The sequence below is a fragment of the Nanorana parkeri genome, unplaced genomic scaffold (assembly GCF_000935625.1).
Source record: "Nanorana parkeri isolate BGI_ZX_2015 unplaced genomic scaffold, ASM93562v1 scaffold64, whole genome shotgun sequence".
NCBI lineage: Eukaryota > Metazoa > Chordata > Amphibia > Anura > Dicroglossidae > Nanorana > Nanorana parkeri.
Window position 1 is genome coordinate 2,652,275 of NW_017306332.1, and position 18,522 is coordinate 2,670,796.

The 18,522-nt window shown below is 40.2% G+C and overlaps 1 protein-coding gene across 1 annotated transcript in view; it reads left to right on the top strand.

Moving 5' to 3' along the window:
- DNAH11 (dynein axonemal heavy chain 11) overlaps positions 1 to 18,522 on the top strand; it is a 216,756-nt gene that overhangs the window by 78,430 nt on the left and 119,804 nt on the right. The window contains exons 30-37 of the mRNA XM_018576316.1: positions 511 to 744; positions 3,186 to 3,317; positions 4,883 to 5,043; positions 6,487 to 6,643; positions 6,727 to 6,872; positions 6,973 to 7,089; positions 10,424 to 10,562; positions 17,929 to 18,021. Of these exons, the coding sequence (XP_018431818.1) occupies positions 511 to 744; positions 3,186 to 3,317; positions 4,883 to 5,043; positions 6,487 to 6,643; positions 6,727 to 6,872; positions 6,973 to 7,089; positions 10,424 to 10,562; positions 17,929 to 18,021 (1,179 nt within the window). The remainder of the gene's footprint in view (positions 1 to 510; positions 745 to 3,185; positions 3,318 to 4,882; positions 5,044 to 6,486; positions 6,644 to 6,726; positions 6,873 to 6,972; positions 7,090 to 10,423; positions 10,563 to 17,928; positions 18,022 to 18,522) is intronic.

Sequence of the window (18,522 nt, forward strand, 5' to 3'; positions counted from 1 at the left end):
AGTTGAAAATAACTGTCACTTTAAAAAAATAAAAAAAAATAAGGGTCCTTATCCTGGTATGTGAGTTGTGTTCATATTACCTTGTTGGATCTCTCTGGAAAAGCAGGAAATCTCTTTACAGTAACTTAGGCCCTGCTTGTGTTTTTGGATTGAGCTTATGCTTTTTACATTATTGTATTCCTTAAAGTGATGTGGGGGACACCTGCACTGCATACAGCATTGTGATCAATAAAATCAAAATGGGTGCTCATAATTACTACAACACTGTTTAAATCCACAAGAGCCTGAACGATAATTCACCAGCACTCAGGTATTCAGGTGCTGGTCATACAGCCTACGTTTTGGGGTCCCATGCTGGGTCACACTAATACATTTGAACATGTTTGCATCCCGAATACCTGAGTGCTGGTGATCCATCTTTCACTTTAATTGTTGTATTCTGCCCTGCCACACAGTGATCATGCTTCAGATGTAACAAATACACTTTAACCCTGTCTTTGGATACCACAGGTGGAACACTGGCTGAAGAATGTGGAGGACACGATGTGTGAAACTGTGCGCTACCATATCACTGAGGCTGTGGCAGCCTATGAGGAGAAACCCAGAGATCAGTGGATATTTGACTATCCAGCTCAGGTGGCCCTGACTAGTTCCCAGATCTGGTGGACCATTGACGTAGGGATTGCTTTTGATAGACTAGAAGAGGGCTTTGAAAATGCACTTAAGGAGTACAACAAAAAGCAGGTATGTATTTTGTATGCCATTAGCATGGGATATTATGCTATTGTGGCTGTGATTTTAAAGGTGACAATCCAGAAAACTGGAAACATTAAGATATGTTTAGAGAGGGGTAACCTAAAATATGTGATGTATAGAGTTTCATTGCATAGACACAACTTAACGTGAAACTGAAGCCAAAACGTTTTTTCTAGTTTTGGATAGAGTGGAGAAATATTCGAACATCTGTTAGGTTTTTATTGCTGTCAGTGTCCCCATTGAGGAGATTCACCCTCTCTATTTGTCCTGGTGATCATTTTCATTGAAAGTGAAAGGAAAAAGAAAATCCCAAATTTCGGGCTGTCATCAGAACAGGAATAAGTGGGAAATCTTTCAATGGGGACACTAGTTTTGGTGACCCTGCTGACCACCAGGGATTTCCCTCTTTTTCTAGAGGGATTTTCAATTACTTCAGGTTGTGGCTCTCACACAGGAAGTGAAGGGAATTCTCCTAAATGGTACGCAGATGGCAAAAAAGCTGACAGGGTTTATAACCCTTCCTTACTCTATCCAAAACGAAATAAAGTTTCGGCTTCAGTTCTACTTTAATAAAGAAATTGTTTGGTGTTGCTTTGTTTTAAAGCAGAATTCCAGTTTGGGCAATGAACGTAAAGTGGATTCCCCCAGCAGCTCTGTAAAATTAAAAAAAGCAGCTTTGGCTGATATGCCCACCAAATCTCCAGTGCTGTCCTCTGCAGACTTTGCAGTGTTTGCCTTCCAGGTTAAATGATGTCCAGCATCATTTAACCCACTAGCTCACATGCCAGGATTACCAAATCGAATTTCTAAGCATTTTCTAAGCTTAGGTTCCACTGAGTTCTCTTGTGCTATTAAACGTCTCGGCAACGGTTACAAGGTCTCCTGGTACCAGGAAAATTGTGTATATTTCATGTCATTAGAGGCTGCAGAGAATCTGCTGCTTTCAATCAGAAAAAAATGTTTTTAGTTCACAAGAACTGATCTGTTTTCCTGATTCGGCGCTAGTTCACACCAAGCGCAGAGCAGAGCAGTTACAGAAAATCAAAACTGCGTCCAATGTATTCCAATGGTATTTTGGGCTCTAGTGCACAACGCAGCGTTCCGTTCCAGAGCATGAAAAAAATGCAGCAAGCCCTATTTTTCCTGCTTTGGAACGCAAGCAAACGCATCAAAAACGCATGCAAACGCACTGGAACGCACTGAAAGCCCATTTTAGGCTAAAAAAAATAATATATATTTGTTTTTTATAAAAGAGGCCTAGAACCCGTCAAAAACGCAGCAAAACACACTGCACTGCACTGCACTGCACTGAAACTCATGCAGATCTGGTCTGCATTTGGTGTGAACAAGCCCTCAGGCCTGTTCAACTCAACATGCTCAGCTAGTGACCACACACAAGCTCAGATTATAATGTGTAGATGGTGCAAAATAGGGGGTATGTAAAAGTATTATTTTCATTGAAAGTAACTTATTAACTACAGTATAATAAAAAATAAATGTATTGATTTATTGAGTTAATGCCTTATATTTCATTTCTTCTGTACGGTTTTTACAATGCAGTCATCTCAGTGGCGTCACTGAGGGGGTGCGGACCACAGCCGTGTGATACCTGCCAGGGGGGAACACCAGTGCACTACCAGGTCCCGTTCCACTCCCAGAGCCTGGGGAGACAGGGGACTATTTTATTGGCACGGCAAAGTAATTCAGGATGGAGAGCGGGGAGCAGACCAGAGATTGTCTGTTCTCCGATCTGCTCTGTGTGATCAGTGAGACAGGAGTGCTGTACTCAGTGCTTCCTGTCTCAGTGGTCACAAACCGGGCTACACAGGAGATCAAGCACAATTATAAAAACATTTTTTTGAGGGGGGTGACACCATGAGCTACTGGTGACCAGGTGACACCAGCCCCAGTGACTCTGTGAAGTGAGCTTTATGATCAAATTATAATTTGATCACACCCATCCAGCCTGAAAAATGCAAAGACACAAAATAATGCAGCTCTGTATTATTTAATTATTTCATGTTTAAAAAAAAAATTAAAATAGTGTAAGTTCGTGAATCTGACTAGCACTCAGAATAGAGTAGGCAAGGAAGAGGCAACACAGGGAGCCATCAGGTGTGCTACATGCAAACAAGCTCACAAGGGGCAAGAAGGAGACAACAGAGTGCGCAGTAAGATGATCCTATCAATCTACTGCTGCTCTTTCACTGCCTAATTAAAAGGCTGGGCACCAATATATTCTTTAACTGTAACTGGTTGATACTGGATGATACTACTGCTAGTTTCACTTGGAATAGCTAATCATACAGTGCCAGCCCTGTCCACTTCACTTTTTGTTTGTAAAAATGATGGCCAATTCTGTTGTGATATTACAATCATATCTACAATCTAGTGTATATAGTGTGTCCATATGTGCTCTTGTCTTTCAGATTAGCCAGTTGAATGCACTGATTACCATGTTACTGGGAGAACTCTCAGCTGGAGACCGACAGAAGATCATGACCATATGCACCATCGATGTGCATGCCAGGGATGTGGTTTCTAAGCTCATTTTGAATAAGGTAACATATTTTGTAACCTTTTATTTAGTTGCTGAAAATGTTAAATGCAGGTTTTAAACAAAATAAATGAAGGATGGGCTATTAGACATTCTGGAATTTACATTAAAAAACATACTCATTTCTATAGTGTTAATCTGGAAACCATTTTGATATGACTTTAAAGCAGTGGTTCTCAACCTGTGTGACCTCAGGACCCATATTTGTCCTTGGTCATTAAGTTGCGACCCAATTCGCACTCAAATAGAACACACTGCATTACGGTCATATGAACTGTGGGTGGGAGGTGCGTTTGGTGTACCATTCAAATGAATGGCAATGTAACACACCTCCCGCACCAGAATGCATGGTAAGTGTGATTGCGGTGCACAGTGCATTAATTGAATGGTACTATGCGAGTAATGCACTGCACTAGTGTGGACAGCTCCTCAAAAACACTGACAGACACAGAAACAATCTCACACACTCAGACATTCTCATACACCAAATTATTTTATTTTTTTTATTAGGTCAAACTGTAAGCAATACATGTATCGATTGAGCTCTCTCACTGCCTTAGCCCTATCCCATCCCATCTCAAGCTGACACTCGACGTCAGGCAGCATATTTTGAATGACTGCTTGGAGCGAGAACTGACAGTGCTCCGATAGGGGTTAGGCAAGGTAGCCTCTCACATAGAAAAGTGGAAGGCATCCAGCGACCCACTGAAAACAGTGTCGCAACCCAGTTTTGGGTCACGACCCACCAGTTGAGAACCAAGGCTTTAAAGGAAGCATTCAGGAATATAATAAATCTAAAAAGGCTTTCTGGCATATTTCTTTAGCTTTTATCATACATATTCCAGCTGCCAAACAACGACAACGATGGCCATGGGAAATGCCATTTTTCCGAAGGGGGACAGGGATGTTGTAGGCTCACTTTGAAAAAAAAACATTCAACCCCCTCCTTTTTTATACATTTTACATTTTTTTTAAATAAATGTAATATACAAGCCTTACAAGGGTTAACTTTAAACATGGTGGCTCTAGGTTACCATTTTAGCAGTAGCAAATGGTGAAAAGAAAAATAAAGTCATATAGCTTGGCACCATTAAATCTTATAATAGAAGTTCTAGAATAAAAACATTTTCCAAGGTATATAAGAGGAGCAAGGAGGGGTAGAAGGGACACAAAAGGCAAATAGGAATGGGTGAAACTAGGAATCTTTTTTGTGGGTTTGGCTTTGGTCATGTGAAAATTCAACCTCTTGAAAAAAATGTAAGCAGGGAGGCAGTTCCAAAGTTGGAAAAGGTTTGTCTGTAGTCAGAGGAAAGGACCCAAGCTTGCCGAACAACAAGCCCATGTTTGCCCAGGCCCATCTGCCATCAGAGATGCTGTTTGACTGCATTGCTTAGCACTGCTGCCCTCAATGACAGCATCTGCTACCACATGTAACATGCACATGCTCTTTAGGAGGGTACAAGTAATGCAGGGGAAGCCGTTACTAGGAGCACTTAAGAATGTTATTGTGATATTGTAGTTCTTTTGTAGTGGTGGCATTCGATAATAAGTGAAATTTTATTTCCTCAGGTGAACAATGCTCAAGATTTTGCTTGGCTGTCTCAGCTGAGGCATCGCTGGGATGACAAATTGAAGCACTGCTTTGCCAATATATGTGATGCTCAGTTCCAGTATTCATATGAATACTTAGGAAATACGCCCAGGCTGGTCATTACACCTCTAACTGACAGGTGGGTCACTGTATTGAACTATGAATGGATGGGTAACCCTGTTATTCAAAACTAGGCTTATTCAGTAAATCAAAGCACATAGCAATACTGATCAGCAAAGTGCAGTCATCCATAGCAGCTAGTCAAATTTCGGACCATTGAAGGTGAATTTTGCTGTTAGCTATGGATTGCTGCTCTTTGTATTATTGAATAAGTCTAATATTTTCTTACTACTGTATCCTGGCCAGATAGGCAAGCTAGGCACATGCAAAGGGTAGCATTGGTCAATGGTCAGATTATCAGATGTTTAATTAAAACCAGATCCTTCTTTGCTAACCCTACATTTTATATTTATATCTAAATGAACAATTAACAGGCTCCTAATTAGTAGCTATGCTGCATAAGACAAAATTACGGGGAATACAGCCTTTTAAAGGTATCTAAAGCTCACACTTTTTTTTTTCAACACAACTTTCTATTCTCATCATTCAACGTTTTAATTTTCGATTTTAATTGGTTGGGTATTTTTTTTTTTCTGGGGTGGTCATGAACAACAAAATGTTTATTGTCACAAAACACACATTACAGTTTTATACAATATATTAAGTTTAGGTCAAATGGTACAAAGCGGAGATATTGTATAACAAATGTAAGAAAATTGATGTGAATTCCTGTGAATTTCAGCCTACACAATCTAGATTGTACAAGTAATATCTGTGGTCAGGTTTAAATGTAAGTACAACAATATTGATCATCCAAAAACTGCTTCAATAATCTTCACCCATTATTTTATTTTTTTCGGATCATGAGAATGTTTACATTTTCCTATGTTATAACCAAACTGCAACCTCCTGCCCACCTGTCCTATTTTTTTTTTTTTAACCTTTTTCATATATCTTCAGGCTGGTCACATGATGCGCTGGTTCCTCTTCTCTGGTAATGGGCAGTTCTCAATTATGCAGAGAGCATTGCTGATGCAATGAGGTTGGCGCTATTCTCTGCATCATTGTATGTAAGTGTGTGGCACCATGGTGGCACCATGGTGGCACCCTGCACTTATATGATTCTGAGCATTATTCAACCTTTAATAGGTCTGGTTCTGGATTACGGAGTAGCTGAGACTGTGGGGCATAGCAATAAAGAAGAAATGTTGTCTCACATGTTTTTATTTTTAAAGCTGCTCTTAGGCTATTTAAAAAAAAAAATTTTTTTATGAAGCAGAGTTGGCCTTTAGGATTTCAATCTAATAGAAGTATATATTTACAATGTGAGATGCATCCATTTAAAAAAATCATCACATTGATAATCAATGGCTCAAAATTCATAAAGCTCATGCCATTTAAATTTAATTTGTAACCAAATCTGATGCCTGAGAACTGTTGTTCTGCCTGCTATAAAGTGAGATCTTGTGTGTGTGAGTTTATTAAATAGCTCCCAGTAATTGGTTTAATTGTTTTTTGTAAGGTGTTACATAACTCTGACCCAGTCCCTCCACCTGACTATGAGTGGAGCTCCTGCAGGCCCAGCTGGAACAGGCAAGACGGAAACTACAAAAGACTTGGGACGGGCGCTCGGGGTGATGGTATATGTATTCAACTGCTCTGAACAGATGGATTATAAAGTAAGTGAAATGGCAAATTCACAATCTGCGCTTCCTAAAACATTCCTTCTCACAGCGCGGCCTCATCGTAATTTGTCTTGTAGTCTGTAGGAAATATTTATAAAGGTCTGGCGCAGACAGGAGCCTGGGGATGCTTTGATGAATTTAACAGAATTGCAGTGGAAGTTCTGTCAGTGGTTGCCGTACAAGTGAAAAGTATTCAAGATGCCATTCGCAACAAGAAAAAGAGGCAAGTCGCGCTTCTATCTAGAAATGATAACTTACATCAAATCAAAATGTAATCTTTTGCCAGGAATGCATTTCATGGCTTGTCCCTCTCCACCTGACAGATTTCTATTCCTTGGAGAAAACATCACATTGAAGCCATCAGTGGGAATATTTATCACGATGAATCCTGGCTACGCCGGCCGCACAGAACTGCCGGAGAATCTCAAGGCTCTTTTCAGGCAAGAAGCTGGAGCGTTATCGCCACCTACTGTTACTTATACTAGTTACTTTGTCATTTTCAACTCTAAGAAACTATGAATATAATTGTTTACAGAAGGGCACTGTGCTTGTTAGACAAATAATAAATAGATATATTTTTTTAATCTAGAAATGTGCAAAAAAAAAAAAAAAGGTCCCAAAATGCTTGGGTTGCAAGGTGCTCAGTATTAGTGAATTTTGCGTTTGGAGCAGACAAATAAAGAAATCTCGTATCCGTGGTAAAATCTATTTTATTGTTGTAGTTACAATAAAACATCATATAATGATTTTTGTGGCTACGTGCCCTTTTTTTTTTTTACCATGGACAACTTTCTTCTAAGACCTGACTAAAAGGCACGTGGAGCACCTCTCCTGCATTACATATTATTTTCATGTAGCTACAACAATAAAATAGGTTTTGCCATGCACGTAGGATCTCTTTAATTGTCTGATCCATCTGCTAAATCCACAAATACTGGATACCTTTTGCAACACAAGCATTTTTTTAGCACATCTCTTATCCTACCAACCAATCCTGACATATTCCATCCTGGGGAAACAAGGTCTAGTTTTCTCTATGCACTGAATGCGAGCCACCACCAAAAGAAAAATCTGCATTGAGACAGGTTGGGTACCATTTTGATGGTTTACTGTAACCTATCCAAAGGTAAGTTCTTTTTCTGGTTTGTAGCTATAAAGCCAAATAAACTACACTATATAGGGCTCTACTTTGTCTCTCCTCATCTTTCTTGTATTTTCCATTCTCTATTTTTGTTTCTGAGTGACACGAATACAACAATATCTATCTATCTATCTATCTATCTATCTATCTATCTATCTATCTATCTATCTATCTATCTATCTATCATAAGAATTTATCACCCACGTAACCTAAATTTGGTGAACAAATGGAAAATATTGATAGTTACTTTTCATCTATTGATGTAAATATATAATTAAACACTTTTGTTCAAAGGCTTCTGTAATTCTCGATCTGTTTGCCATGTCTGAAGGCCACCTGTGATCCATTGCAGCATTGAGTCTTTACAGGAGACAAGTACCTCTATGTACCCAGAAACAGCCAGGGCTGTATGTCCTTTACTGGCTCTGGTAGTCCAGTTCCTAGGACAGCAGGGTTAGAAGACAACAATTACAAACCATCGTAACTTTTTTTTTTCTTGTTTTGTTTTCCTTATCCGGGAACTCTGGACCTTTTGTGGCTAAATGCAACACATTGAGAGTAGTCAAAATTCGCATAATAATTCATAAAATCTTCTCTCCTTTATCTTTGCTTCTTGGTATTTATAGTTAAAAAATCAGCAGTAAATATAATGCGAGCAGCATGTTTCCTCCAATAGCACATTCCAAGAATTATTTTTCAATCCAATACAGTCTTGGTGACAGGTATACCTTTCTTTGTACCTCTCTCCTGTTCCTCTGGTGTTTGGGGGGAAGCTCACTATCTTTGTTATATGTCCTGCTGTGTTGCTCTAACATGTCCATGTTCGATTCAGCAGCAGTTAAGCCAAAAATTAGAAAAAGCCCAAAATCCGAATCCGAACACCACTGAAGTCAATGGTAAAGGAATTTGGGTGGGCTGTACACACCATGCTCCTGATGCTAAATAACCGATTCCCAGCTATGATAATACTGCGGGGTGACGTCATTGACTAAATTTGGTAAAAATATCACCCGGGATTCCCAGCTGCAAATTTAAAGCGGTTGGGAATCTGTCATTTGTAGGCTGGAGTGTAGTGTTTGCAGATTGGTGGGCAATGGGTCATGGTGATTGTTGTGGATTACCTCCCTGGACACATTTGGGGTCTTTTTATATGAAAAATTCAGAGAGCAATTTGCCCTGCAAGTATATGTGAACATTTCTTCTGTTTGAAAAGAGGCAAAATAAATGTTCTTTGTATATTTTCTTTTCAGGTCTAATGTAATCTAATACCACATTATGACCACTAGATGGCATTAAGGAACATGGGAAATAAGTATTTCCTGTGGTCTTCACTGCTGTCTAGTGGCCATAATGCAACATTACATGACATCTAATAACTTTTGTTTTGCCTCTGTTTGCACAGAATGAACATTCACAGAGATTTACTCTGCAAATTATTTATAAAGTTGAGTATAGTTAGGACAGTAAACAGTTGGAGTTATTTTTATTGTAGCGGTGTATGTGTTTTCTTGCTAATGTAAAAAATTAGTAACTGTGCTTTATGACATCACGTCATGCTAAAATCATGCATATATTTATTGTGTAGCGTAGATTAGCAGAATTGTGCGTAAAACATGTTCATGTGCAAATGTTAATGATTTTAAAATAGACCAAGAATAATAATCATATATATAAATGAGAGATTCTGATGAGAGTGAATGCTCCAAGTCAGTGGCGTCACAATCACCATAGCGACCCAGGCGGCCGCTATGGGGCCCGGGGCACAGGGGGGCCCGGCCAGGACATCCCCCTGATGCCATGCGGGCCGCCTGGGTCGCTATGGCATCTCAGGGTGCTGGCTGTCACTGGCGGCTGTTAGGAGGAACGCGCCGCTATTCACATGTGCAGCAGTGCGTTCCTCTTCACAGCCGCTGTTGAGTCGGTGACAACCAGCAGCTTCGGAGCAGGTGGATGGGCCTGTCGTAGGCAGCGATGGAGGAGGTGGGGCCCAGTGATCGCGTAAGTGAGCGGACTTAGCGATGGGAGGCGGGGTCAGATGATCGAGGAAGCAGGCCCCGCCTCCTCCATCACTGGAGCCCACCTCCAGACCCTGCAGAGCCACACCATAGAGTGTCTATGGTGGGCTCTGCAGGGTCAACTCTCAGGTGGGCTGTGTGGGATCTCAGGTGGGCTTAACTAGATATCAGAGGGCCCCATACAAAATTTTGCTATGGGGCCCTTTGATTTCTAGTTACGCCCCTGCTCCAAGTGTTAAATTTCCCCCATCCTATTTCTGTTATTAGATGTGTACTGGTGTAATCCTCCACATTATAAATGGCAGGTACAAATATGGAAGACAAAATCTAATTATGACTTGTGTCATTGTGCTGTGAAAGCTGTCATTCATCGCAGAGTGAAGTATAATTATAATAGAGACAACAATAAATTGACTCAGCACCTAACAGGCTGCACTTTGCCAACTGTCTTTAGTGATGAGAAGGTAAAGAAAGTTATGACACTCATTTTCACTCACACAAGTGCAGAAAAAAAGAGAACGTAAAATATTTAGGATCCTATTTCACTTCTTTGCTAAAACTGATTGAACGTTGGCAATAATTTAAATGATGGTATCTTTGGTATGCATCTTATTTTAGACCTTGTGCCATGGTGGTGCCAGACATAGAGTTGATCTGTGAGATTATGCTGATCGCTGAAGGCTTCCTTAATGCCCGTCCACTGGCCAGAAAATTTATTACCCTCTACACCCTCTGCAAGGAGCTGCTTTCTAAACAGGTACAGTTCCATACTGTGATCTACAGAGGTTTGATGTACTCCTGTTGGCATCTTCATCTGCGCAGGTAATATTGTCCTATGTTGTGCTATATGTGCATATATCCATTGGAGAAACACGGGCATAAGCCATTTTTAAACAAGAAATTACTTTACACTGGCCATACACTATGCAAATTCTGGCTGGTTCTTGATGTTCAGCTACATGATGGAACCGGTTGGAAAATCTTCGGATGAACACAGCTGGCAGCAAGTCAGCTGCTGGCTCTGTTTTGGTGTTCTGATAGCTGCCGGCGGTCACCGCCAGAATACAATGAAGACAGCAGGAGATTCCTCGATCAACGCTCGTAGGCATTGATGGATATCTGTTGGATTTTCTCTGCTCAGCCCGCAGGTTAAACAAAGAAAATATTACAGTGTATGGGCAGCTTTATGCAGCTAACATTTAACAATAAAAAAATCTGGATATTTAAGAACAGGTTTAATCTGCTTATATATTGCTTTTGGTTTTTCCATTAGCCCCATATGTAGTGTCTGTTTTACCACTTATTAGGTGTTCAATGCTTAAGCATTTGCCACGATCCTTTAGTTACAGAGCCTGATGCTGTGAGGACAATTTGAGAGTGTCCCCCATTGGTGATGATGTTTGAAAACCATGTTAAAGAACACTGTAGCAAATCTGAGGCACTTGACCATATTACCTTGTTGGATCTCTCTGGAAAAGCAGGAAATCTCTTTACAGTAACTTTCATTTTCAAGCAGGCCCGCATTTCCCACAAGGCCACCGAGGCCCGGCCTCGGGGCGGCAGAGCGCAGAGGGACGGCAGCGGTGACCTTGTGGGGAAGTTGCGGGCGCCGGTGTAAGGTGTCTGCCGCCGCCCAATCATGACGGGGCGGCCCGAGGCTCCGCCAGGGGGGCACACACTGTGTGTTTGTTTTTTATTGTTTCTGTGGACTGTCAAAAAGAAACATGTCACTTTTTTTTCTGTCACTTTGCTGCAACGAAAATGTGTCGTAAATATCATTTAACTCATCCACAAATTAACGAAAATTCGGATTCGTCCAAATCCCGAAATGAATTGACTTTCGGAAACGATTCCCGAAAAACGAAATAACGAAAAATCCGAAACAAAGTGAACCGAACCAAATTTTTTGCCGGCTTACATGTCTAATAATTAAAGCCTAAATGTTCAGCCTCTTACATAAGCCCAGTCATGACTAGTTCTCTTTAAGCATAGTTAATGAAAAATACTTTTCAATGGCTGCTACAATACATGTGCAATTAATTTTCCAACAATTATGTTATTCACACATTTTGCCCGCCAGTGGTTTTTGGAGTAGATAATTGTACTTTTAGGAAACTGCGTCATTAGCTTCTAGTCAGAACATGTTCTTGTTAGAATTAGTTAGTGCTTTGTTTCTGTGTCATAGGTAATAAGCACCCCGTATTACAGTACAATACAGATATTCTGACATACGACAGGCGATTTATAATAAAATATATTATACTGTTTATTACAATGGCTGCCTTAAGGCATAGATGAAATGTACGCCATCTGCTAGCATATTATCGGTTTTCAATCTGCAACAATTACAGAATAATTAAACTTTCTCTTACAGCTTTAGGTTGAGGAAGGACAGACATTAGGAACATTTTTATGACTTGTTTGTTAAACATGGTTTTGTATTTTTATTAATATATCAGTTACTCATAAAGGTAATTCATTATGTTTGCAGTGTTTCTAGGGGGAAAATTCTGAATTATGAGACAATGAAATTATTAGCATAGAGACATTGTTCCTAACGTTTAAAAGGAACAGTATTTTTGTAAAATGTTTTATGCAAGAAAAAAGTGCAGATTAAGTGAAAGTAGTATTCTCAGGGTACTCTACCTGGTAAGTTATAGCTCTCGGTATCACAGGGTACTCTCTCAAGTAGGGTATAGCTCTCAGGGTACTCTCAAGTAAGGTATAGCTCACAGGGTACTCTCAAGTAGGGTATAAATCACAGGGTACTATTTTAAGTAATATATAGGTCTCGGGTACTCTCTCAAGTAGGGTATACCTCTTGGGGTACTCTCTCTTGTAAGGTATAACTGTCAGAGTACTATTTTTTTGTAAGTTATAACTCTCAAGGTACTCTCTCAGGTAAGGTATACCTCTCAGGGTACTCTCTTGCTCCCTGCCCCCACATATAAAACAATACCTCCCCCCTGTTCCCTGCCCCCTCACACACAAAAAAGGAATCCCCCCTAAATGAAGCCCTCTCACCTGATTGTCTTTCTGCAGGGAGGAGGCAAGCGGGTAGATCCCTTCTGATCTAGTGTGATTAGTAAGGTCTGCTGCAGACCTTACTAATCACTTCGTTTTCGACCCGAAGCTCAGTGAAGAGCTGGGGCTAAAAAGAACGGCGAGCCCAGCAGGAGCAGCTGCTCCCACGAGGCAGGTACGCGGTCTGTGACCGCAAGCCTAACTGCATTTCCACTCGCCAAATGCGAGCAGGCCAGTGGAAATTTTGAGCCCTGGTGTAAGGTATAGCTCTCAGGGATCACTTTCTGTAAGGTATAGCTTTCAGGATAGTCTCCCATGTATGGAATAGCTCTCGGGGTACTCTCCCTAGTTAGGTATAGCTCTTCAGGTACTCTCTGGTAAGGTATATGTCGCAGGGTGCTCTCTCAGGTATGGTGCAGCTCTCAGGGTGCTCTCTCAGGTATGGTGCAGCTCTCAGGTTACTGTCTCACTCTCTGCTATTGCTAGCAAAACCAGTTATTTATATTTACCAATTGTAAGTTCACAACAGATGCCAGGAAGTACATTTTGCATAACGGGGAGTAAATTGTATTGTTTTCTCACACAAATAAGTATACATTGTACTTATACCTTTAAATTTGGAATAGAAAGCTTGAGTTGCTGTTCAGAATTTCAGCTTACAGCAAACTATGAGCAGTACTGAAAACAATAAATTAAATTAATTTTAATTAAAAAAAACACTAAAATGCTTAAAGGCCCTGTTGAAGGGTATTGTACAAGATAAACGAGGAACCCAGTTTAAAATTTTACAGAAGGACCTTTAGTCACACTATTAATTTTCCTATGTATAGCATTTTATTTTTAGTTGCTTTACTCTAATGCTTTATAGAAGATTTGTTTCTGAATTATTCTTTAAACCAAACCTTAGTGTGTTGTGTCCAATAACCCATATAAATCGAAAAGGGCTCATTTTGAGCTAAACTGAGTATGTCTGTATTACTATTGGTTATTGCATTTTGCCCTTTGTCATTGCTTTTTTTATCTGCCATACTGAATAAGGCACTCTGTGATTTTTATATGTACTAAAAGGTTCATTTTGTGTTAAAAGAAAATCAATAAAGAGGTTCGCTGCATATAGGAGTTTAATTCATGGGTGATAATTGTTTCTTTTAAAGCCTTATTAGGCTTTAAAATGGTCAATTAAATGAGTCATATTGTTGCGTTAATTAACTTACTTCTGCTCAGTAAAGAGTCATAAACTACTTAAGGTACCACTGGGCCACATTATCCAAATCTGTAATTTAAATGCACATTTTAATTTTAGAGTCTGGATCATGGTGTGATCATCTTATCATGCACAATAGGGCATGTCTTGCTGACAGGCTAGCATGCTATAATGTTTACACAAAATAATGTTTCTTTATTGTCTATTGAGGGACAGAGGAGTTCTGAAAAAGGCAGCTTATACTGCCGTCTACAGGAGGTTGGGACAATGGCAAACTGAAAACAAAATGTTATAAGCCAGCCCCCGTTTAACTCTGTTTAAACCCACCATGCCTCTAATTTTTGCTGGTGACCGAAGAGGCTGGGTACCTCTTCCTCAGCTCTTCTGAACAATGTTCACATTTTATTTCACCTAGCCTTCTATATGTGTGATTTTTTTTTCATCAACAGTATTTGAGACTGTACCCATCTCTGCATTGTGGTGTTTTTCAGACATTGGTGTACTGTGTTAGTTAGCCACAGAGAGCTCTACAGGTCAATAGCGATGGTACTGCCTCTGGTGTGACCCTGTTTCTGAAAACTTGAGTACATAAAGCCAGTTGGGCTAAAAGCACTAAGAACTTTAGTGGTAAGGGTTAAGGCTGAGGGAACATAACAATGCCATCATCCACTAGGTGGAGTTTTGTGCACACATGCTTGGCGCTCTTTCACTTGTCATTCATCCTAGAGCAAGCACCATCCTGACACTGCTCTTGAAGCATCACATGGATCATTTGGTCTTGTTCCACTGCCTGTCTTCAGTCACTTGGTCACCTCCAGCTGCCTGCAGCCTTCATCAGCACCAGCTGCTTGGGTTTGTGAATATGCTAGGCCTTGTCTCATTTTGGGCTTAGTTGTTTTTCCACTAAGCAGTACAACATGTCTTCTAAAAAACGGACAGAGGATAGTTCCACTGCAAGGGTTGACCTTATCCCATAATCATCTATTGTTTCTGGTGGAGTATACCTGGTATCTTGGAAGGAACTGATGGTTGTAATTTAGAAACTAGGACCCCTATTATTATAGATTTGTCTTCCCTGAAGACTTTTTCAGGTCCGACGGGTGAGGCTAATGCCTCCTCTGTGTACACATGGACCTCTGTGTCGACTTTTGAACTTTTTGTCTGTTTAAGCACAAATACTAGAACAATTTTCACATTTCACACAGGCTCTGGTGCCATCCCCGATAGAATCTGGCTCTGACCCTTCTGGGTCTTCATCTGACATCATACCCAGAGGCCACTATTACTATCTCTGATTCAGATTCAAGGTCCTCAGTCTACTACTAGAGAGGCTGTTTTTGAGCCACCTGCAGATGACTCATATTTACAAGGAGTTTTGTTCTATCCTGGTCGATGCAGTATATGCTACTCTGCATTTAGAGAATCAACCTGCTGTTTCAGGTCTAGGGTCTTTTAGAAATCCCACAGCTGAAAAGACCTTTTTGTTACACTCATTGTTGAATTAATTCCTGTATAAGAGCTGGAAGCACCCTGTAGACCCTTGGCCCCTTCAGAAAATGCAGTAGAGCTTTTCACGTTTGAGATGGAATTCATTGCTTGATGGTTTGTGTGCTCCGTAGATGCTTCAGTAATCCATCTAACAGGAATACTATCATACATGTTAATGGTGTTCTTGCCTTTTGGGATATCACTGACTTTTGGAATCCCTACATATAACCTTGTTTAAATAAACTGGAATAACTCTCCACCCTTTGTTGGACCTTGATTTGTGAAGCTATGTCTCTCAGGGATAAATCTTCTAGAGGACCCTACCTAGGCACTTTTTTCATTAAGCATTTTCTGCAAATGCATGGAGCATTGTGCTTCAGCTGTGACAAGCATCTAGGATTCTCATTTGTGCATAGGGCACTTTGGCCTGGGATGCCGTTGATATGTCCAAGGAACATTTGACTCGATAGTCCTTCATGTGTTTTAGACCTGCTCTTGAGACCACCATCAGCATTGCCTCTGGCTGTTCCACTACAGCGCTAGTATTATGTAGACAGTCAGAGCCTTCCCCTCACACAAGCCATCAAGCTCAAAACCAGAGGTCCTCTAATCCCTCTTCTCAGCCTTTTGCATGAAGGCGCCCCCATTTCCACAAGCAGGGGACTATTTGTTCATCTTTCTGGGTCCATAAGTAGTATGGCTACCTGGCATTTGGGTACTCTAGTCACCCCTGGTAGCCTTCAGCATAAACTCTTAAATTGGGTATCTCCTTCAGTTGTCCCTCTTCACCCTTCTGGTTTTATTGCACCTCATTGTGCATCTTCTCAGGTCTGTCTGGGTTCCTCACATCTTAAGATTTTTTATTCCTACCTTAATAGGAACCTATCCATGGGAATGATATCCCACTCAGACATACAGGCTTTCCCTGCCTTCCCTTTCAGGGCTTGTTGTATTGCTGGGGTATGCCCTTCTATTATGGTCTCTCAGCTTCCTTCGGACTATTTCTATGTTTTGAAGTCTGCTCTGTGGACAACACACCATGATGGTCTTTTTGGTGCAAGACATTTTGGACACGATTTGCCGGTTTCTGGTGGGGGTTGGGATGGTTCCATCTCTGCACCATGAGAGGACCCCTCATGGGTGTACCATCTTTTCTGGGCCTTATTTCAGACCGATTCAGGTGGAGGGGGGGTTGGATTTTTTTGTGGGTTGGTGTTCTGACCGGACCATTGCTGGACATCTGGGTGCTGTAGAGCCTTCCTCTTTGGGAATCCTCCCTATGAAAGGTTTATTTACCTGCTCCCTGTGCAAAACAGCACTGAGTATGCCTTTCCTGACTGTCTTTTCTAGAGCCAAGGTGTGACATTTGGGCTCCTCTAACCATAAGATGAAAGGGTTCAGACTCAGTACTTGGGTGCCCCTCTTTTCCTACTTGATGGGAAGTATTTATCACTAAATTCCCGTGTCCTTCAATGTACAATAAAGAAAATAAGATTTCTGTACTTTCCATAAAAGGTAGATCATAACATCACATGGTAGTTGCTATGACAGGTTCAATCAGAAGAAAAATCTCACTCTGTGTGGCCACTTTATAGAAAAGGAAAACTTAGTTGCTTTTCTGACTTAAAGTGTACTTATGCTGAAATTATGGTCATTAGATATTTACATATACTGTATTTTCAACAACCAATACATACACTTCAAAGCCCCTAATGATCACTCTATCTGCTCTTACTGTGGAGTAATTCATCCTCAAAGATTTCAACAGAGATTCTGAATTAAAGTTTCAGTCCCTTTGTAACAGTTTACAGCACCTGCTGTTGTGGAGCACTGCAAAAAAAAAAAAAAATGCAACAGAACTTATATTTTCATTCATCAAGGTGCATTACAGCTTAATTATTTTGCATAGGCTGGCTAACTTAACATGTCTCAAGTTATGAAAACGTGTGCTGCCAGTCACTGCATTCTGGTGTGCTCAGACACCATATTTGTGTTTGGATTAAAGTGTACCAGTCATTTTCCTATAGCGTGCAAGGGCATTTGATGCAAACACCAACTGCCAGTACTCTTATCAAGCACCATGGGAGCTCTTTACTCCAGGGAGCTCAATTATAAAAATTCTAGTATGAATCCAGAAAACTGAACCCAAACCTAATCCCTTTCACTCCTTCAAGCAATTGGGCTCCCTATTGGTTCACCAAAATCATAGATGTTCGCATACAGCAACAGAGAGTTTCCCAAAGTGGAAAAGGCCATTCAACATGCAGCAGAATAAATATCTCCGCAGTGATCTTTTTTGCTCCATATACGTATTTGAAAATACATATTTTTATGCATTTTTGTTGCTAACCAATTTAACTCCTAATTTAAAAAAACAAAATATATAATTCAGTGCATTATTTTACAGGATCACTATGACTGGGGCTTAAGGGCAGTTAAATCTGTCCTTGTAGTGGCAGGTTCACTAAGACGAGGAGACAGCAACCGACCCGAAGACCAGGTACAGTTTATAAACACTGCAGCTAATCATGTACATATAACTGTCTTCATACTAATCATTGTGCTTAATTGTTTTATAATAATTTATAATGTATAAGCCTAAGAAATATTAATGATTCTTTTTGGCAACAGTTGCAGTTCAATTTTACATGCACTTGTTACTTGTATAAGTAGATTTGAGCATGATATGATTTTTGGATTTTGGTTCTTTCACAGTTCCCTTTGATATTTTGTGTCACTATTGACAAACTTGAAACTTCTTCTGGATCACACATACATGTACTGTCTGTCTGTATGGACTGTATGTATGTGTGTATATACTGTATGTGTGTGTATACATATAGATAGATCTATCTATCTATCTATCTATCTATCTATCTATCTATCTATCTATCTATCTATCATGTGTATATACACATATACACACACATACACATACATATATACACACATATACACATATACACACATACACACATATACACATACATATACACACATA